At 43.8% G+C, this 22,519-nt stretch overlaps 2 protein-coding genes across 3 annotated transcripts; one reads left to right on the forward strand and one right to left on the reverse strand.

The window, feature by feature from the left end:
* The first annotated feature begins 8,092 nt into the window (after positions 1-8,092).
* On the forward strand, positions 8,093-14,815 carry LOC119275733 (beta-glucosidase 10-like). Of its 2 annotated transcripts, none has more exons than XM_037556634.1 (13): positions 8,093-8,326; positions 8,416-8,491; positions 8,912-8,964; positions 9,722-9,797; positions 9,877-9,948; positions 10,376-10,463; positions 10,720-10,978; positions 11,310-11,425; positions 12,264-12,484; positions 13,321-13,343; positions 13,424-13,511; positions 13,771-13,861; positions 14,431-14,815. In XM_037556634.1, the coding sequence occupies exons 1-13, from the start codon at positions 8,168-8,170 to the stop codon at positions 14,624-14,626; spliced, it is 1,518 nt and encodes a 505-aa protein (XP_037412531.1). In that variant the 5' UTR covers positions 8,093-8,167; the 3' UTR covers positions 14,627-14,815. The 2 variants fall into 2 exon arrangements, with proteins under 2 accessions (XP_037412531.1, XP_037412532.1); XM_037556635.1 differs by having other exon boundaries at positions 8,288-8,326; positions 8,835-8,964.
* Positions 14,816-14,914: 99 nt separating this feature from the next.
* On the reverse strand, positions 14,915-21,850 carry LOC119275734 (probable U6 snRNA-associated Sm-like protein LSm4). Its single transcript, XM_037556636.1, has 7 exons — positions 21,619-21,850; positions 21,490-21,531; positions 21,312-21,410; positions 17,455-17,532; positions 16,319-16,361; positions 15,342-15,491; positions 14,915-15,249 (listed from the first exon to the last, which is right to left on the reverse strand). The coding sequence occupies exons 1-7, from the start codon at positions 21,619-21,621 to the stop codon at positions 15,233-15,235; spliced, it is 432 nt and encodes a 143-aa protein (XP_037412533.1). The 5' UTR covers positions 21,622-21,850; the 3' UTR covers positions 14,915-15,232.
* Positions 21,851-22,519: the final 669 nt, after the last annotated feature.

The following is a 22,519-nucleotide window of genomic DNA, read 5'->3' on the forward strand; positions in this document are numbered from 1 at the left end:
AATTAAGCTTGGGGATGCTGATACGTCTCCAACGTATCTATAATTTATGAAGTATTCATGCCATGTATATGGTTTTGGAGTGATTTGGATGGAACTAACCCGGACTGACGTTGTTTTCAGAAGAACTACCGTGGTGTTTTTTTTGTGCAGAAATAAAAGTTCTCCAAATGCAACGAAACTTTTTGACGGTTTTTTTTTGAAACAAAAGAGGCACTAGAAGCTTTATGGGAGGACCAGAAGGTGAATGAGGTGAGCACAAGACACCGGGGCGCGCCAGGGGGCCCAGGCGCGCCCTGGTGAGTTATGCCCACGTCGAGGCCCATCTTCGCGTGATTCCATTGCTAAATAATCCTATAAATAGAGAAACCATCAGAAATAACCCTAGATCAGAAGTTCCTCCGCCACAAGCCTCTGTAGCCATGAAAAACCAATCTAGACCCAATTCTAGCACTCTACCGGAGGGGGAAATCATCACCGGTGGCCATCTTCATCATCTCGGCGGCCACCATGATGAGGAGGGAGTAGTCCACCCTCGGGCTGATTGTTTGTACTAGTAGCTATGTGTTTAATCTCTCTCTCTCTCTCTCTCACTGTCGTGTTCTTGAGATGTCACGATCTTGATGTATCGCGGGCTTTGTTAATATAGTCGGATCATATGGTGTTTTCCCCTCTCTATCTTGTTGTGAATTGAGTTTTCCCTTTGAGATTTCGTTTTATCGGATTGAATACTTCTATGGATTTGATAACACTTGATGTATGCCTTGCTATGAATACCCGTGGTGACAATGGGGTATCATATTGATTCACTTGATATGTGTTTTGGCACTCAACTCATGGATTCCCGAGGTGACATTGGGGTAATCTATGCATAGGGGTTGATGCACGTTCTCGTCTTTGTTTCTTCGGTAGAAATCTTAGGGCACTCTTTGAGGTTCTTTGTGTTGGATTGATTAATATGAATCTAAAATTGTTTGATGCATATTGCATAATCAACTCACAGATACTCGCGGTGACATTGGAGTATCTATGTGACATTAGAGTTGGCTGATGTGTATCATATGGTGTTATTTTAGTACGAACTCTTGGTTAGATCGATTAGAAAGAATAGCTTGGTGTTATTTTAGTACAAACTCTAGGATAGATTGATCGGAAAGAATAGTTTTGAGGTGGTTTCGTACCCTACAAACAATTTCTTCTTATGTTCTCCGCTAGATAGGAACTTTTTTGGAGTGATTCTTCATCGCACGTTGAGGGATGGTTATATGATCCAATTAGATTAGCATTGTTGAGAGATTGCACTAGCGAAAGTACGGACCCTAGGCCTCATTTTCAGTCATTGCAATACCATTTGTGCTCACTTTTATCGTTCGCTACCTTGCTGTTTTTATTTATTCAGATTATAAAAATATATTTCTACCATTCATATTACACTTTTATCACCATCTCTTCGCCGAACTAGTGCACCTATACAATTTGCCATTGTATTGGGTGTGTTGGGGAAACAAGAGATTTCTTGTATTTGGTTGCAGGGTTGTTTGAGAGAGACCACCTTCATCCTACACCTCCCACGGATTGATAAAACCTTAGGTCATCCACTTGAGGGAAAATTGCTACTATCCTACAAAACGCTGCGCTTGGAGGCCCAACATGAGTCTACAAGATTAAAGTTGCGTAGTAGACATCACGGTTATCGAGTGGGAATCCATCGCGAGCGATTCCTCGGATTTCCCCTTTGATGTTATCGACACATGGTTACCCTGACTTTACTTCAGAACCTTGTTGAAGTTGGGTTGGCCCTGAGGGGTACCCACGCGAGTTACTGAAGTTGGGTTGACTAGGAGCATACACATGAGATAATTATGAGGCACGTCCGGGCAGGCAGACCGCCCTAGAGAGGGATGGGCCTGACCCTTGCCGTAAGTCCTCGAGACGGGGCAACGGGATCACTGATCGTCTTCGTGCACTCCCAAGTCACTAACGGTTTGGATATGTGATCTGAGTAGGCCCCCGGCCTTTTTGCACTAACCACCACGCGGGAATAAGTACGGGCACTCGGCATCGTATAATTCTCCGAAAGCTCTTCGGACGTTAGCGATTCAGCGGCGCGTGCCCGATTGGACGATAACCACCTACACTTGTATTAGGGGGTAGGTCTGCTCCAGGACGCGTATGCATCGTGCAAGAGTGCAAAGGGCGATGGGTCCAAGACCCCTGAGTGCTTAGGATGTAGGTCGGCGTGCTGGACTCTCCGTTGAGCCTAGTTAGGACTACGGTGTGTCAATCAACCGAGGTCGGCCATGACCCAGAAAAGTGTGTCGGGCCGGAGGGCCGGAGTTAATCGAGTGTGTTGGGTAAGTTGGTGCACCCCTGGTCCCCTGCAGGGAAGTATATCTATTCGAATAGCCGTGTCCACGGTAACGGACGCTCGAAGTTGTATCCCGATCTATTACAACTAGAACTGGATACTAGAGACACTAATGGATATGATGGCTCCAGGATTGCGAGTTGAGGAAGGATCTCTGGGCGTTACTACAACATACTTACTACTTTATAATATGTTAATCTGCACTCTTCTAATGCTGCAAGATGCTAGTCTTTGATAGTCTAGGCCTTCCCCTCTATTCTGGCATTTCTGCAGTCTAGTCCAAAGATATAGCCCCATTCCTTTGATACCAATGCATTCTTAGTATAGATCTAATGTAAGTCTTGCGAGTACTTTGGATGAGTACTCACGCTTGCTTTGCTACCCCTTTTTCCTACTGCCCGTTTGCTGCAATCAGATGACGGAGCCCAGGAGCGAGCTGATCTCGCATATGACTACTGCTACCCCAACTGAGCCTACTACTACGTGGAGACTGGCGACGACCAGGAGTAGATAGGATGCTCCCAGGCAGGAAGCCTGCGCCTTTTGGATCCAATTGTTGATGTTTTGCTAGACTTCTTAAGGTGGACTTGTTTATCTTATGTCTATACTTAGATATTGTTGCTTCCGCTGACTTTTGTGTATTCGAGTCCTCGAGGCCCCTGGTTTGTAATATAAAGCTTGTATTATTTTAATTTGTGTCTAGAGTTGTGTTGTGATATCTTCCCGTGAGTCTCTGATCTTGATCGTGCACATTTGCGTGTATGATTAGTGCATAATTAAATCGGGGGCATCACATTCGGATAGTTGGCACTACCTTACATCCATGTTGATGGAGTCTCTCAAGACTAAGCTCGATCAACAAGCTCGGATGATGAAGACTTTGCCTTGGCACCGTCGGTCACGGTCGAGGGAGTATAGATGAATCCATCTGCAATGGCTTTGTCGGTGGAGGAGGAGGTAGCTGGAGCGGCACAAGACGTAGGCTTCCAAGCAAGCCACCCTGGTCAACAAAAGCGAAAGGATTGGTATGGTCGACTATGGGAGGTGAATAGGCGACTAATTTTTTTAAATTCTTTTCAAATTTGAAGGGAAACAACAAGAATATAGGTTATCTTAACATGCAGCTAGATGGACAGAATATATGCTAAGCTCAACAACAACAACAACAACAACAAGCTAGAAAGACTAACACTTAAAGTAAGCTTGAAACAAGTAAGTGGTGGAAATAATAAACTGCAAGTCGAGACGATGATGTAGTTCCCTCCTTTGGGGGGGGTACGTCTCCATTGGAGAGGTGTGACAGCACGATGCTCACCAAGTGTTAGGGCATGCCTCTCTCTAAGTGGTTTTGGTGATTGATGATAATGCGTTTTGCGGACTAATCGTGTGCATTGAGCATTTCAGATATTCATTCATTGGCACGAGACGATTCATTCCCCTCAAAGCTCAAAGTGAAGACAGTGTAGTTCTCTTTCGTTTTAGTTTTGGTGGACTTGAGTCGTAGGAGACATCGCACTATCAAGAGGGGGTCCGTATTGGAAAGGCTAGGGTGGAATCAACACGTACACTTCTCTTTCGCACCCCCAGCTCCTTTCTTCATCCTTGGAGTATACTTCTATCGCAGAAGTGGTGTAGGCGAGGCGCCAGCGGTAGTACCACGGTGCCGAGCAGCAGTACCGCTGATAGCCACAAGTGGTAGTACCTCCCATGGCCATCAGCGGTAGTACGGCTCTGGTTCCTCGCTGGTACCGCCTCGACTCGAGACCTTCGTTTCTCGTGACGGGTTCAGTGACACTAGCAGCAGCAGGAGGAGCGGTAGTACCGCTCACGAGTGGTAGTACCGCGGATAGTATCGCACGGGCGCTCTCTCTCTTGCCTCTTCTCCATCTGCAGGTGGTACTCACAATCATAGCGATAGTACCGCTGGGGCTCGCGGTAGTACCGCTGCGGCCAGCGGTAGTACCGCTCCCTTGAGTAGTAGTACCACCCGCTGCAGGCTGAAGCATATGATTTCATACCAAGTCCACCCCAGCCAAGAACTACTTACCTTTCATTTTAGTTTGGGTTTAGGGCCAGAAAATCATGCAGGTTTTTGAACATGGATGCAACAGATGCAGTTGGTGACTTAGTAATCCATGGTTCAGATGAAGAATACAATCCTCAGCTTGTTGATCCAGACATTGATCTGGAAGATGATGATGAATTATTTGCCAGAAATGTTTATTGTGAGAAAGGTAAAGGTGAAGAAGTGCAAGAAGAACATGATGATCCTACTGAAGATGTGGATATGTGTCTGCCTTCTTCTGATGATGAGTCAGATGATGAACTTGTTCTGCCACAACAAGGTGATGGCCAAGGTACACAGGAGGAGGTTCATGTCACACAAGATGATGGTCAAGTTACACAAGAGGAGGTCCATGTTGATGGCCAAGTTACACATGAGGAGGTCCATGTTGATGGCCAAGATACACATGAGGAGGTCATTGTCACACAAGATGATGGAGCAGATACACCAGTTGTCTGACAAGATGATGGAGCAGATACACCAGTTGTTTTTCAGGCAAATTCTCCACTTTTGTCCCTTCCTTTTTTTAGTTGTATTTTTCAGGCCCATTCCTTTTTTGTTGTACTGATGCTAGCATGTGATGATTGTTTTGTACAGGTGCAAGATTTTGGATTTACAATGCTTAATAGGATGCAACAATCCAGACCTGTTCCTAGAGAAGATACTGAAAGAATTTTGCCAGATTCATCATTCATCTCACTGGCAGCAAGTTCCAACACTTCAGCACAGACAACAACAACTACAAATGAAGGCAACCAGACCATGAAGTTGCTGAAGATGAAAAGAGAGAAAGAAAGATAGATGGCAGCCAGGAGAGATGCAACACTTGAGGCCATGAATGAGATGGCAGAAAAGAAAGCAGAGGAGGCAGAAGCAAAAAGGCAAGAAATTGCAAGGATGAAAGCAGAGAAGTCACAAATAAGAAGAAGAAGAGCAGCACAAGAGAAGAAAGTTGTGGAATCTGCAGCAAGGCTAGAAGCTGCAGCAGCAAGAAAAGTTGCATTGCAAGAAGAGAAGGAGGCCAGAGCCCTTAAAGCGATGGCAGCTAAAGCAGAGGCAGCACTGAAGAGAAAAGAAGATCAAGAAGCAAAGAGAACTATGGCAGCACTGAAGAGAAAAGAAGATCAAGAAGTAAGGAAAAAATGGCAAGAAGAGGCCAAGAGAATAAGAGCTGAGCAGAGGAAGCAAGCAGGGCCAAGTGGACATGTTCCCAAGAAGCTGAAGAGAGTGAACATGTTTGATGCGTTTAGATGATTCAGTGTTGTTGCACTTGTATTTTTGGCAAAAACTACAATGAGACTCTTTCAAATTGTTGGAGTTGAGATGATTCAGTCAAAATGAAAACTGTTAGAGTGGTTCTGTACTTATCTCTTCACTAGTTTTTGTACTTAACTGCATAAAATAAAAAAATAAAAAAAAGGGTGGCCCGGGTCTCGAACCCAGGACCTGTGGTGTGAGAAACTGCGTGCAATGCCAGTGTGATAAGAACGGTGCTTTGCTCAAGTGTTACTTGACAACCTACTTATTCTGCTTCCACTCCCCTCCCTGTTAACTGAATTTTAACAGTTAACTGAATCAGCAAATCTTTCCAAAAGAAGAAACACTGACACTTAACTTCAACTTCTTATCTAAATTTAGTTATCTGAATCCAATTTAGTTATTTGAACCCAATTTAGTTAACATTTAACAGAAAGTACAAATGACACAAATCTAGGAGGAGGTTCATGTTCATTTGACAGAAAGTACGCATTCTAGGAAAGATACAAAGTCATTTTTTTACAATGACACAAATTCAATCAATTTCATTTAGCATGCCCTTCAGCTTCATTATCTTCTCCCTGATGGCCTCTTTGTGTTTGAATAGGTCACCAATCATGTACTCAAGCTTCCTTTTCTCATGCTTCAAATCATCCCTCTCTTGAATCACTTGGTCCCTCTCCTGCACTGCTTGGTCCCTCTATTTCTCTTCTTTAACCCTGAAGACCTGATGAATGTTGGTTACTGACTTGTCTGCCATCTTCTTCTTCTCAAGTTCTTCCTTTAGATCAGTCAGAGCAAGTTGTGTGCTGCCTAATTGGCTCATTGTCTGCTCCTTCTCAGCCACCATCTTAGCAAAATCAAGCTTGAAATGCCTCAACTCATTCTCAATCTTCTTCTTCTCTTCAAGAACCTTCAAGTTTTCTTCAGCACTCACAACATTCTGTCTGAGCCTCTGTTTTTTTTCCTCTTCATACATGGTCCATATACTATCTAGGCTCATCTTCAGAGCATCAGGCCACTCAGGGTCAACCCACTCAACATATGTGCATTTAGGTACCTCCTAACAATTTAGACCAAACAAAAAATTCAGTTAACTGCCAGTATTCAGTTTTGTGCATGATGATGAAACTTTAAACATACTTCAAATGACTTCCTGTTTAACAGTGTCAAATGCAAAAAAAATACTAACCTTCTGTGCACAAGCTAGAAACCTTCTCCCACTATCAACAGATTCAAATGCCACATGCTTCTCACACAAAGATCCATGCCCACATCTAAAGCTAGGCAGATCTGTAGCCAAGCCACTCCGTTCCTTACAAGAAATTGTGGCAGGTGGCTAAACAAAAGAGAGATATTTGGAATCAATTGACAGAGAAACTCTAGCTGAGAAACCCTAGACTGGGTGGGGAGCACACTAACCTTACTGGTCACAGAGTCATCTGCCTCTCAAGCTCTTCCTTCCTGTCCTCAGCTGCACCAATTACATCTACAGCAGCATCACCAATCAGACGCCTTGTTTCAACCAGATGCTCCACATATTCAAGCTCCCAGCGCCAGAAATCACAAGTGACCTGAGAAATAAAATTACATCTTTATTCACCTACAGAGTGACAGTAAAGTTTAGAGTGCATGAATCAATGGCAAACTAGTTAACCAACTAGTTTTGTCAGTAACTTTGCAAGCAAGGTCAGTCTAAACTACTGTATTAATCACAGCAATGACTAGTTAACCAACTAATGTGCCTAATTTAATCAGTGCTCTGCTTCAATACTACTGCTGCTAAGAATTGACACGGCATGAATCAGGCTCAAGCTAGGAACTTGCACTTACAGTGTGGTTGACGCACTTGTAGAAGATCCATCCATCGTGCTCATCGGTATTAGACCGGTAGAACCTCACCTGCTCACCGCGATCCGGGCACCCGATGAATGGTACAGCAATGGAGCGGCCACGCAATGCAGTGCGGACGGAGCTGGAAGACGACATGACGGCGGGGACAGAGGCGGCGGAGGAGGGCGTCGGCAATGGCTGCGGCGGCGGAGGGCGTCGACGTCGGCAATGGTTGCGGCGGCGGTGGCGGGAGTTGGGCTAGGGTTGGGAGGAGAGATAGAGGAGAGCGAGGGGATAAGCGAGCGGCCAACCAGGTGCGATCAGGTCATGTCGTTTTTGCAACAACAAAAAAACGGATGGACTAGTATTCACCGAAGGCACGACCAGGTGACGGTCAAAGCAAGCTGGCGGCCGCTGACTCGGCCAAGTCAGCGAATACGTACACAAAATCGTATACATGGACCAAAATAAACCCCTCGCGCAAGTATTTGGACCGTAATTTGGATATTTTATTTAAAGTAGTGATATAAATGTGTCACCCGACTCAGGTTTGGTGACCTACAGTGAATTTTTCTCCGCATCAAACCTCGTCCGCACGCGCCACACCCCTTCGCGCGGACAACGGAGAAGCGAGAAACGCACAGCCGATGAGGCCTCTACGCGCCGTCGCTCTGCTCCTCCTCGCGGCGGCAGCAGCCGCGGCCGCCGCGACGCCGTGGGCGGGGAGCGGCCAGGAGCCCGGCTCCATCAGCAAAGACGACTTCCCTGGGGACTTCAGCTTCGGGGCTAGCACATCAGCTTATCAGGTGAGAACCATCACGCTTACGTTCATTCGCGGTGGAATGGCGAGCACGATCGTTGACATGCTTCTGTGTGGTGGGCCGTCGGGATCCAGTGGGAAGGCGCGGCGGCGGAGGACGGCCGGACTCCCAGCGTCTGGGACACCTTCGCTCACGCTCACGCCCACGCCGGTACGCAAGAGCAGACGATTTCCCTTTTTCTGTGGCGCTAGCACACGTTCGTGCCACTGTTCCATCTGTATCACCGCATGCCGCTCCTTCTTCTGTGCTATTACAGCATGTGTATCATATTCGCATGTGCCGATGTTCGCGCTCGATTCTCTTGCACAAGATAAAGTTAGTATTATGACGAGATATCACAGCTCGTTGCAAATGAGGTCATTTCACATACTTTTTCAAATTACAAAAGAAACGCATTTAGATGTGTGCTCAAGAAAAATAGTTTTTGCGGTCGCTATACACAACTGTGAATCTCGTGGGGGATTTTCTGAACCCAGACCGGTTCAATGTCTAGGGTCGGGTCCATGGTGGAAACCGAAAGAAGTGGAGCATGTGGACTATGCCTCAGTGCTTATAAATTCTGCAATACAGGTGATGACTCTGTAAATGGTGATGTGGCAGCTGACGGCCACCATAAGTACAAGGTATGGTAATTTTTGTAACTCAATTTTGTCACCCTGAATTGGATTTTGTATGGAGTAATGCTACACGTACAAACGAGTTACAAGGTTTTACAAAGAGAGCTAATTTGATTGGTCAATAGATGGGGAGGCGGCCCACCCCCCTGAAAATCAGGGGGGGGGGGCAAGTTTTTGATTGGTTAGTAGATGAAAAAAATCCTAGTCAGCGTGTAATTGCGTGTAACTCTTTGTATGTTTAGCATTATTGTTTTGTATGTCATGTTATAACAATGGCTGTGCGCATCATGTGATGCAGAGGCCGGGTAAACCCCTTTCCGGAAGAAAAAAAATGTCATGCTATAACAGAAATGCTCCTGTAGTTGCTGACCAGAACTGTGCACAAGAGGATATGAAAGAGAGGTTGCCCTTGTACGGTCCACGTTTAGATAGAGTGGGTGGTTGGGTCTGGGGGAGAGACGAGAGGGTACTTCGTACTCCCTCCGTTCCAAAATAGATGACTCAACTTTGTACTAACTTTAGTACAAAGTTGGGTCATCTATTTTGGAACGGATGGTTAGTGACTCCAAGAATATGTTAGCAAAATATTTCTTGAGATTTATTTTTTCTGAACCATACAGGAGACTTGCTTGAGAAAAATTTAAATCATATAAACATCATTGACTAACTCTGGTTTCTCTAGGCATGATAAAAAGTAGCCAATCCTGGTAAAATCCTGCATGCTGATAACGGTCTATCTTTTCTTTTCTCGTGTTTGTCACAGGAGGATATCAAATTAATGAAGGAGACCGGACTGGATTCTTATAGATTCTCTATCTCTTGGTCAAGGCTTATTCCTAGTATGTTTTTGAAAAACTTGTGGTGAAGTTTTCTCGTTTAGTTGGTTTCTTACAAAAATATAGTTCTGTATTTGCACAGAAGGAAGAGGAGAAGTCAATCCAAAAGGAGTAGGATACTACAATAATCTCATCAATGAACTTCTTGATCATGGTAAATCTTGCATGCAAGATATTTATCTACCTATTAAATCCAGTCAACATGGAGACTGCATACTACTCCGTCTGTTCACAAATCAATGAATTCATTTTTGTAAGCATGCAGTAAAGGAAGTTGAACTTTGACAAGTAGTACTGTACATATTTAATTATTTATATGATACCAGTAGGTTTTAGTCGGGCCCTACACCCCTGAATTTGTAGTGGACTGAAATTGTAGGCCAGATACTGGAATTGGGAGTAAGTCCAGGAATCCCTGGCTGAGTTGGACTGAACTGGCAATGAGCATGTCCAGTTTAACTTACTCATCCTGTTTTTGTTTTTTATAATTGTATTTCTCTGCTTTTTAGTGGCAAAAGTAGATGTATTAATGGGACTGGAGGGATATTATGTCCGCACTTACTATGTCTAGTATCTTGAAGGAATTCAACCACATGCAACGATTTTCCAGTATGATCTTCCTCAAATCCTTGAAGATGAATATGGTGGATGGTTGAATCCCCAAATAATGTATGTATTCTGTTTTCATGCATTTCATGTTTCGTCTTCGTTTCTGAAAAATATGATGTGCAAGTGTGATACTATTCGCTGTAGTGCATGTTATGGATAATTGTGCAAAATAATGAAGAAAAAAATGTAGGCGCAAAAACACATATTATGTTTGCATTGTACAAAACCAGATTGCTTTTTGACATGCCTGTAGTTTTATTGGAAGTAAATGCATGGAATATAACCACACTCTTTAACTCCATTACTCTGTTTCCAGTGATGATTTCACAGCATACGCAGATGTGTGCTTTAGGGAATTTGGGGATAGGGTTACCAATTGGACCACTCTAAATGAACCTAACGCTTTAGTTTCGGTTGGCTATGATGCTGGTATTGGGCCACCAGGGAGATGTTCTAAACCATTTGGATTTGCTGACTGTTCCTGTGGGGACTCTGTAAACGAGCCATACGTTGTAGCTCATAATTGCTTATTGGCTCATAGCTCAGCTGTGTCACTATACAGAAGAAAGTATCAGGTACTATCTTTTCACTAGCAAATGAGTACTATGGTATTTATAAAGTGCTTTCTTGATAGTTAGATTCACATTTTCATTGTGACACATCAATGCAGTAGTCTATGTGATATAATTGGCAAGTTATTTGAGATTAGAATAAATTATTGTTTTGAATAATTGGTCTGCTCGAAAAATAAAATCTGAATGCTATCTTTGTTGCTGATATTCTGTGCTAATTATTGTTCCTTGGACTTTAGATATAACTTAAGTATTTTTCCTAAGGACGTTAAAAGCACCATGTTTCATATGAAACCGGTTATATCCATGGACAAAAATATACTTTGTGCTGCAGACAAAGCAACACGGACTTATTGGCATGAATATATGTATAAATAACATATTACCTTATACAAACTCAACCGAAGATATAGCTGCAGCGAAAAGAGCACAAGCCTTCTACACAGGCTGGTAGGTTCATCATTCTGTCTTTTTTTACCTTTATATACAGTACCAGCATCTATTTCATACTAGTTGGATATACTTGGCCTTGACGAAGAGGATCCAAAACGATCACCAAAAGAGAGACTTTTTAGGAGTGTGGACTCAACAAGGATGTCACTACTTTATTTTACACATTTCATCTATTGTCTCTTGAATTTGTGCTAAACTACCAATGAAACTTGCTTTTGAACTCGTTGAAGTCTTATTAGACCCTCCGATCCATATCAGTTATCGCTCAAATGGATGTATCTAGACATATTTCAGTGCTAGATACATCCGTTTGAGCGACAACTAATATGTATCAGAGGGAGTGTTTTGAACTTGTCCTAGGACAGATAACGTGTCTGAAAGAACATTATGTTATTTAGCAGTGTCCATGGAATTTTTAGGGCCTGAAATAGGCTTGTAAATAGAGAATTTAGATTACATGTACTTTGATACCATACGGCTGTTCTATGGTACTGAAACTACAATCAATCCAGTAAGCTCTTTATCAGTGGAGTTCTTCTGTATATGTCAGTACATTATTCTTTGAATTGATATGGTTCAAAGTGTGTATTTCACTATCTATATGTAATTGTTCATTTTGAAATTTTCAACAAGTATTATTGGATTTCGTGGTTTGCCAATTTCTGTACAAAAATCTGAACACTTTTCTAGTTACACAATGGTGCGTATTTGAAGTATGTATAAACTTATAAAACTAGAAAACTGGATTTTCTCATTGTAAATTTGGCCATGAGTTGCACTAAAATGGTGAGAAAACTTTGGCCCTTCTGTAAATTTGGTTGTTTCTCTGCATTAGGTTCTTGGATCCTCTCTATTATGGAGACTACCCACTTGTGATGAAGGAGAATACTGGCTCCAAGTTGCCAAAATTTTCTCGAAGCCAGTCTAAACAACTAATCAATTCTATGGACTTTCTTGGCATCAATTACTACACATTTTTGTACGTGAAGGATGACCCGCATCATGCTCCTAGCAACAAAAGGAATTTCAGGGCTGATATGGCTGCTAAATCAATATGTGAGTTTCATATGTGTTGTATTTTGGTGACTCAATCCTTGTTGTTTTTCTAGAGTTTATTCATGTCAGACAAAAGCCAGAAAATTTTCAGCACTAATATACTAGATTTTGTTTTAGTAACTTTAATATGTATTTTACGCCATGTCGGTAAAGGACCATTATTGATCCTAGTTGGTAATCTATGATTGCTCATAAGTAAATCTATTTATTATTGTCTGGTCCTGTGGACAATTGGTCTAGAAAGATAAGCAAAACATACCTTAATACATCATGCCGTGTCGTGTCAAGTCGAGATGAGGTGAATGGAGGCCTTGAATTCGAACTTGGCATAGGTTGAGGCCCCATTGGCACTTGATGTTGATCCAAGCAGAGGTTCTCATACTCTGTTGAGATCTCTTCGCATACCATCACTGCAGAGTGCAGACATAGCATCGTAAAGGGGGTGGATGGATATGGAAACAGAGGGAATGAGGTGCTAATGGAGGCGGTGGCAGTGAATGAACGGTGCCAGGAGCATCGGTGTCTGGCTGAAGGATGATGAACATCACACTTGTTATGGAGCGTGCTGGCGCACTCCGGTGAGGAGCCTGTTGGATGCCAGAGGGTGATGAGATAGAGAAAGTTGGATGCCAATCCTGCAAATGAGTCATTGCCACATTATTATCCATTTCGGCAATACCTGTTAGTAGTAACTAACAACGTTAGGACCAGTTTAAGGGAAATGAGTTTAGGGTCCCGCACCGAGTAATCCTTCATTATTTAGTTGTATAGTTTAAATTCATATTTGAATTCCTCATTTTAGTTTGATAATTTTATCCATGATTTCTCTCTTGCAGTTTCAAGCAATTCTACCAGTGGGGTAAGACAAACTTGCAGTAAATCTGTTTTTATAAATATTAAATGTATAATAACAAAGGGCTGACATATAGTGCTTCTCAGTTCTATGTGCCAGGTTATGGTATACACCAAGTGCTTGAATATTTGAAGCAATTTTATGGTAATCCTCCAATCTATATCCATGAGAATGGTAAGTATTTTGCAACTATCGCTAATCATAAAATAAGCCAGTTGTTCTGGCGACTTTGTGTATCTTGTTTAGCATCCTACTTATTTGATGTCCAGTGATTTAGAATCATGCAGTGTTAGCCAACATTATGGAACTATTTTTCTTTTCGTAAAATAATCTTCAGTGCTACTTATTTTTGTCTAAATATTCTGTCCAGACTAATGCCTAGATATTTTTCATAAACACAATTAGTATGACTTACAAAAAGGTTCAACTCTAGGATATCCAATGCATCAAGATGTGGTATTTGATGATGGCCCTAGGGTGGAATTCTTGAGTGAACATCTTAAAAACCTTCTTATTGCTGTCAGGTAATACCCTTCTTTATCCTAGTGGCCATGCATTAGATTTATCTTTAATTAATTCGAAAGTTGGCCTTGTTTAGCGTTACAACATTCAAAATTTCTAGGAGGATATAATCAATAGTGTACATCTCTAATTTTGATTACATGATCCGTTTGTCAATCATACGCATCCGGGGAACAACAAAGTTCATAGGTCTATCTATTCTCTGAGTAATGGGAAACATGTGCTGAGTTTTGCAGCAAATGGTTCTACTATGCAAGTAATATTTTTTATTTAACGAAAGCAAGTCGCATTTTTTGCACCAGTAAAAATATCATCCATGAAACTGAACACTAGCTCCATTTTATTGTTGCTGGAAGACAAGATCCGTTATTGGCTACCGAAAAAACTGTCAAAATGATGTTCAGTAGATTCGCCAAGAGCCATAAAGGGTAACTTTTCGATAGACAATTCATCCTGTTTCTGCCATTCTTTCTGCAACAAATGGCAAAATGATACCGAAAAAAAGGCCTTTTTATTTTGTAATGCAACTCGTTGACGTGACAGTAACATGAAGCTTTTTATTTGGTGACAGGAACGGTTCGAATACTAGGGGCTACTTTGCCTGGTCGCTGATGGATTTATATGAACTACTTAGTGTCGGGGACACGTATGGGCTGTATTACGTGGATTTCGCTGATGAGGATCTCAAGAGATACCCAAGGAGCTCTGCGATTTGGTACAAGGATTTTCTCAAGGAGAGGCGCACGGAGAGATTCTCCGACCATTAGCTCTTGACCTCGAGAGTTCGCTAGCTGTTTTCCGTAACATGCAATGTTAAACTGCTCCGCCGTCATTCCAAACACACAAAAAAGCGGCCCAAGTAGATGCTTCCAGTCTGCTGTATCCCGTTTTAATTGTATTACGCACGTCGAATCAATCTCTTTCTCTCCCAAAAGAAAGAACGGTAAGTTCCCAAATGGAAACCATCTCCTGCATCGGCAGGCATCTTTTAACACACAACCATATCACTGAACAGGCTACTCGACATCGTACGATGCTACTGACCCTCACTCTGCTAAAAAACTTCACTTTCACATCACAGAACGATATCTTGACAACCAACAAATAGGTAAAATCTGGGCTGGAACTTTGCAAATACATGTCGACTAGTACGCATAAAGCCCATACCCAAATTTTAAGTGAACTGTTTCGAACAACACAAACAGGTGACAGCCAACTCCTCCTCGGTAACTTCATACCACACAAACAGTTTGCCATACCATACCACAAAACCCAGCAATTCCAGCTCCAAAGTTTTTCATGTCCTAAGCAATCTATGCAACACCACAACTACAGGCCTTAAAAAGCGGCATTCTCGCATCTCAAAATCCGTCTTACCCACGACCACGTCCTGCCATCAAGTACAACAACAGGTCAGTATGTTGTTATCTAGAAAACCAAGAGCACATGGCAGCGGAATCTAAGCAGAAGTAGCGAACATACCGCCTTTGTTGCCACCTTTACTTCCAATTCCGCCCCTTCCGCGGCCACCGCCTTTGCCATCATCTTGGCCACGTCCGATGCCTCTGCCCCCAGGTTTAGTGCCTATATCTCCTCTTCCTCTTCCGCGGCCAACACCTGGTGGCTTCCTATCTGCACATACAGTAGCATGAATAATTCAGAACTTCGTTGAATCAATAGCTCTATCAAAGAACAGGGTAAGCTCTACAGGTTATAATAGTAGTCATAAATAAATTGAGTACGTGCGCGTTGGCGTTCCTACCAACACACAACACAGGGTCCACTGTAATGTACTACCAGTGTGTATTTATACAGATAATAAAGCCTATCGCGTGGTAGTTAGTGCCACAGATTTGAGATCAAGTTTATCACAGTATTGTTACTGCAAATATAAGCATTCTGCATTCATCATTAGTTCTGAAAATGCTACAACATTGTGCTTCTAAGATCAATGGCCTACAAAGGCAAGGGAGCAACAGAACAAATAGCCTCTCTTTAACAATATATTAGTCAGATATTGTGCTTGTGCTTAGTGCAGCCAAACTTAAGAAAAACAAAAACTCTTTACCGCTTAAAATGTTTAGCCACATGAAAAATTGACATTATTAGACCATTCATGCAGAATACTTTCGCACTATTATACTTCTAACCTAATGAGTATGAGAGAAGTCAAGTTGCCCCTCAGAGACAACACAATGTAAGTTTGCCAGTGTATGAAGTGATGAGCAGTTCATAAATAACACAGCCAATAAAATGTAGCTATAATTATATATACTTGCGAATTTACTACTCCCTCCGCCCAAATTAAGTGTCGCTGATTTAGTACAAATTTTGTACTAAAACAGCGACACTTAATTTGGGACGGAGGGAGTAAAACATAAATGTGTAAACATATAAATATGTGCTCCAATGAACAACCCCACTGTTGATTCAATCAGCTTTAGCCTTTAGATGCATACCAGATCTACTCTTAGAAGTTTCCTCTTGAACCTTGTCAATCACCTGTGAGGGAAACATAAAGCTCATGCAGTCAGGATAGAAACGGCTGGTTAACTTCACTACTGATACTGATAGCTGCAGTTCTTAACTGTGAAGATAATATGCAACAGTTTGAAACAAAGAAGGCCATGGTAATGGAGATTTAGTTGGTGCGGTGTTTAGTGATTTAAAGCCAAAGCGATTCTCATGGGCAGCTAGCCAACTACTCCCTCCATCCCAAAATAAGTGTCTCAACTTTGTACTAGCTCTAGTACAAATTTGTACTAAGCTCAAGACACTTATTTTGGGACGGAGGGAGTATATCGTAGTTTAAACCCTTGTACAGCTAGCTGGTTGGGCTATTTCTCTAGAAAATATCAAGTCTGAACACTGCACTGCACAGGCTAGAGCTCAATGCACATATTACAGTGCACAAACTAGAACTAGTCTTGCTATTCCACAAATAAATAATATACGGCTAAAATTTCATCCCCGTGGGTTTTCATTGACCATGGGATGCTAGTTTGACCCCTAATTTCTAACATAACAGAGTAGAGGGAAATGTCTGAGTTTTGACAATGTATCCACAATATGTCCATACACAAGTATTCTCATGTGTTGAAGTTAGACTAGGCACATTTTAGCTATTGTAGGTCAGAGAATTTCTCCTTTTTTGACAAAAGTAGGTCACAGAATTACAATTTTTCATAGCCTAAATGATCCAATATTGTAAATTGTACTTATTAAGATTGCAGGGTCTGCATATGCTGAATACAATGTCCACTTCGTTCAATGTCTGACAAAAACTGATAAGTAATTATTCAACAATATTAAAACATAGATTCTACTGAGAAATTCAAGCAATATACACCCTCGTCTTATTTTCGTAAGAGCAGCTAGCAATACACAAACAAGGCAGTGCAATTACATAATGTAGCAAGTCCAATAACTTGCACACCAACCATAAATATCAATGTGCTGCTTATGCAACTGATATTGGATATTATACACATAAATGGCAACACAGAACCTTATGATAGAAGACAGATGTAAGTCACCAAACGCGCAAACTAAATTCGTACACAAAACAAAGACACATTGTATCTGAAATGCATACCTCATCAGGAACCCGAAGATACTTGATTGTGTTCCCACGAATATAGCACTCCGGCATCCTCCAAAACTTATCACCATCCTGCAAAGCCAACCATAAAACGTAAGAGAAGACATCTCAGTCTAATCTAGTAAGACAAAAAAAAGAATACAAGAGAACACCCAGCAATCTCCACATCAAGTGTGCAGTTCTGTGCCTAATTTCTTTCAGAAATAAAGAACTGCCTCCCCTGTTCGTTTTAGCCAAGTAATGTCCTTAACTAATCTTGAGTTGATCGGCAGTCCAGCACGACTCAATGTAGCAAGCCACGCACAAACTGTGCAATCAAGGGGCGCCAACCAATCCCAGATTGCTCAGGAAGTGGTGGTTTTGACCTAGCAAGCACTGATACGGCAGAAACTGCCGATTTGCAGTTCCAGTACGGCGGGATACAGCAACACTCCGGGATACGCCAGATTCGGGTATCCCGCAGTATCCCATGATTTGCGAATTAAAAAAAATGAAATAATACATGTACAAGGCATGATACGCTGGGGACACGGCTCGGCCCAAGAAAGCCTCGGTCCACTAGAAACCCTGGGTCACACGCACGCTCTCCAGTGTCCACAAAACAAACGAGCTGCTCCCAGGCAGCAACGAACGTGCTGCCGCCGCCTCCTGGATTGACGCCGCCGCCTGGACTCGACCGGAGCCCCCAGATACCAGCAGCCTCTCCTCCCGACGGAGGGTAACCCCAAGCCCAGCAGCCTCTCCTCACCTCAACCTCTTTCATCTCTGTAACTTGATTTTCGTCCATTGAGCTGTTGGATGCTGCTGCTTGCTACCCCATACTGTGCTGCTTCTGCTCACATGAATTATTGAATGCTTGTGCTGCTGTTGAAGGGTTGAGTGTTGAATGATTGCTGCTTTTCTGTTAGGTAGCATGGCATCTGGGAGCGCCGCCGCCACTAGCCAATATCTGTGGGTGAGAGTGAAGGGCAGCCTGGTCCTGGTGTTGTAGATCCTGAGTAACATCTCTGAGCCGATGTTTATAAGCTGAGAAGCTTACACCTGCATCCCCGAATGGGGCAATATTCTGATCTTATCTCAGTTTCTCATTATTTTTCTGCCGTAACTCTATATTACCTGGCATCAAGGATTACGAGTCGACGAGTCGTTCCGAGGTTGAGACTCATAGACTAATCGGACTAGTCTTAGACTAGTGCTAAACTAGTCGACATAGTACTGTAGTACTCAACTACTAATACCTAGTAGCAGTATGTAGTAAACTGTACAGCACATTACAGTATATACACAATAAAAACAGCACTGCTAGTCAACACTTGTCAGGCCCAGCCCAGCTCAGCACCGTGCAGCACGCCCCCCACCCACCAGCTGGCCCATTTGGCCCAAGTGGCCAGCCTACTTAGTCCCCCAACCACTGAAACCCTAGCTCTCCTGGATTGACGCCGCCGCCTGGACTCGACCGGAGCCCCCAGATACCAGCAGCCTCTCCTCCCGACGGAGGGTAACCCCAAGCCCAGCAGCCTCTCCTCACCTCAACCTCTTTCATCTCTGTAACTTGATTTTCGTCCATTGAGCTGTTGGATGCTGCTGCTTGCTACCCCATACTGTGCTGCTTCTCCTCACATGAATTATTGAATGCTTGTGCTGCTGTTGAAGGGTTGAGTGTTGAATGATTGCTGCTTTTCTGTTAGGTAGCATGGCATCTGGGAGCGCCGCCGCCACTAGCCAATATCTGTGGGTGAGAGTGAAGGGCAGCCTGGTCCTGGTGTTGTAGATCCTGAGTAACATCTCTGAGCCGATGTTGATAAGCTGAGAAGCTTACACCTGCATCCCCGAATGGGGCAATATTCTGATCTTATCTCAGTTTCTCATTATTTTTCTGCCGTAACTCTATATTACCTGGCATCAAGGATTACGAGTCGACGAGTCGTTCCGAGGTTGAGACTCATAGACTAATCGGACTAGTCTTAGACTAGTGCTAAACTAGTCGACATAGTACTGTAGTACTCAACTACTAATACCTAGTAGCAGTATGTAGTAAACTGTACAGCACATTACAGTATATACACAATAAAAACAGCACTGCTAGTCAACACTTGTCAGGCCCAGCCCAGCTCAGCACCGTGCAGCACGCCCCCCACCCACCAGCTGGCCCATTTGGCCCAAGTGGCCAGCCTACTTAGTCCCCCAACCACTGAAACCCTAGCTCTCGATCTACCCAATCGCCGCCGCCAGCGCCATCACGCACGGAGCACGCGTGCATGCGACCCGCGCCTCCTTCCGCCGGCCTCGGCCGCTGCCGCCGGCGAGCCCGCCGACCACCGCCATGCCTCCTCCTTTCCTCTCCCCTCTCTCTCTCTCTTCCTCCTCTCTCGTCTCAAGGCCGCGCGCGCCTACGGGTCACGGCCATGGCCGCCACCTGAGCACGAGCTCCGGCCGGCTGCCGCACTTGGCTGCGCCATCCGCCGTCCCAGCGGTGGGTGGCGGCGGCGGTGGCAGGCCAGTGGGTGCTGGCGGCGCCTCGTCCCAGCTGAGGCAGCTCTCTCTGAAGCAAGCCTGGAATTTTTTGAGTCGAACAACTCAAGATGCACGACTAGTCCAGACTAGTCGTCGATCAGTCCTTCGACAGCTCGACTCGTATTTGTAGTCAACACGAGAAAAGGAGTCGACAGCTGGAGTGCGACTCGTAGACTAGTCGAGCAACTAGTCTAGACTAGTCGTTCGACTCGTAATCCATGCCTGACATATTTTTCATTTTAGTTTATATATAACCACCGTATCCCCGAATGACTGTTTCTGAAAAATGCCATATCCCGTGTCCCCATATGCTTATCCCCGTCTTTCCGTCCCCGTGTCCGTGCTTTTTAGGTTTTGACCGTGCCAGTAAGTAACTCGTTGTAAGCCGAGCACGCTAAGTACTGTCCTGAGGTGGACAGCTTCCCAATGAACTGATCCTCGATGTTCATGGCTAGACATCAAGGATCAATTGGCTTGCAAGCTGGGATGGGTGAGTGCCCCCTCAATTGCAAAGTTTTTGCATAGCTTGCTACATTGAATCGGTGATGAACTGCCTGACAACTCCACAGTCGAGGTCTGACGCACGCACCATCATGGCCCCTCTGCGATCAGTCTGCAGAATCAATGTACCATATCCTTACAGATTATGTCTTTGCCAGCCAAGTAAGGCACCAGGTGCTTAAACCAGTTCTCACCGCAGCCCTCTATGTCCCCAGCCCGAAAGAGAATTTCGACAGGAGGTTCAAGTCTGCTATGGAATATGATGCCGTTACGCACATTGGCGCCTAAGGAAGGACTGCGTGTTCGACAGCGCCACCTCCGTACTCCCTCCGTCTCAGTTTACAAGTCTTACGCGTATACCTAGGTTGCCAATTTGATCACCCTAATATAAACTATATAACACAAAAATTATATCTTTTGAAAATAGAACATCTGAAGTTTATATTGGTATATTTTTTGTAATCTATTACTTGTATTAGGTTGGTCAAATTGACGACCTAGGGGTACGCGCATGCCTTGTAAACTGAGAGAGAGGGAGTAGTATAGGCACTGGTTGATTCAATTCTCATGGAGGCCAACTATGGATGCACGAAGGCATGAAGGCTCAAAGGACACCACCACGGCGTCCTCCTGACATACTACCTTGCTAGTAGAGTAAGAGAGGTGTACAGTTCTTTTGCCTCTCGTAGCTTATTCCTAGTTATCTCTGTTGTAGGCATTTTTTTAGTTTTTCGCGTTTACGGCTTAATGTAGTTTCTCTTCTAATGCGTTCAAGATAAAAATTATGTGAAAATAAACACAATTACAGGAGGGAGACAGGGCGGGCAAAAATTCACCTTGGAGGTGCAAATAACCTCCCGGAGGTGGATGTTCATCCACGTGTCGCAGTTCACCAAGTGCCCATTGTAGGTCTCGCCGTTTTTGAGCTCCACGAGCTGAAACCACGCAAAAAAATCAAGAAAACCCTAACACGATTGGAATCAAAAAGAAAAAGGAGAGCTAGAGCGGTCTTACCATGGGATGCCCCTGGGCGGTCTTGAGGAGCGAGAGGGGAAGCTGCGGAAGAACGAAAACACCAAGTTAGACACGACCGCATCTCCAGCTTTGGGGATCGAGAGGGGAGGGGGGAGGGAGGGGACGCACCATCTTGAGCGAGATCCGGAGATTGAAAAAAAGTCCGGATCGACGGAGGGAGACGCGGAGCTGGATCGCCGCCGGCGCGGGAAGAAGGCGGCGGCTTCGGGGGGAGATTGCAGGAGCAAAACCCTAAATTTGGCCGCCGGGTTCGTGTCGGTAAGAGGGGGAGATGAGACGAGGCGGAGAACTCGCGAGCCCTAGTAGGCACGGCAAACCTCGCTCAGTACCGAACGGGCTCGTTTACCTTCTGGAAAAGGGTTTTTTTAGCGGGTCTGGAGAAGGGTTGATTTATTTACATAATTCAAAAAAGGGTTTATTTTTAGCATAAGGTTTCTTCTTCTTGCTTAAAAAAGAAAAATGTAATTTCATTTTAATATAAAAATAATTAATGTACACAACTAAAAATTAGAAAGGTGCGTTTTCGAGTTTCAATGCAAAACTTCGATAGTGGTTGTTCTATTGTTTGAGCTAGTCTAGATTAAGCAAATGCTTGACTGAAACGACATTGAATCAAAGACCATTGGAAAGTATAATCATAAAAATTTGAGCACAATTCACTGGTGCTGAACACTATAAAATAGCCATGATGAAGTGCCAACTTAGGAATAACAACTCAATATATTAAGTAGAGATTTCTATTTCTGTGCCCATCTTCGCTTTGTTCTCCTCAGTTTTGTTCACGTTCTCGCGGCCCGCCCTCACAAGAGCCCAAACGGGGGTTTGTCGTCAGGTCAAAGTCTTTAACCGTTATTGGGTGTGGTTTCTAACACATGGGACACCTCTGTCAGCGGTTGCACGAGCACCGCTCGTGGATGGTGGGCGCATATACTGACTTGTGGGACACACATGTCAACGGTTGAGCGCTTGTAGACGGTGGATGCATATTCTGACTTGTGGGACACCTCTG

This window comes from Triticum dicoccoides, chromosome 3B (genome assembly GCF_002162155.2).
Source record: "Triticum dicoccoides isolate Atlit2015 ecotype Zavitan chromosome 3B, WEW_v2.0, whole genome shotgun sequence".
Classification (NCBI taxonomy): Eukaryota; Viridiplantae; Streptophyta; class Magnoliopsida; order Poales; family Poaceae; genus Triticum; species Triticum dicoccoides.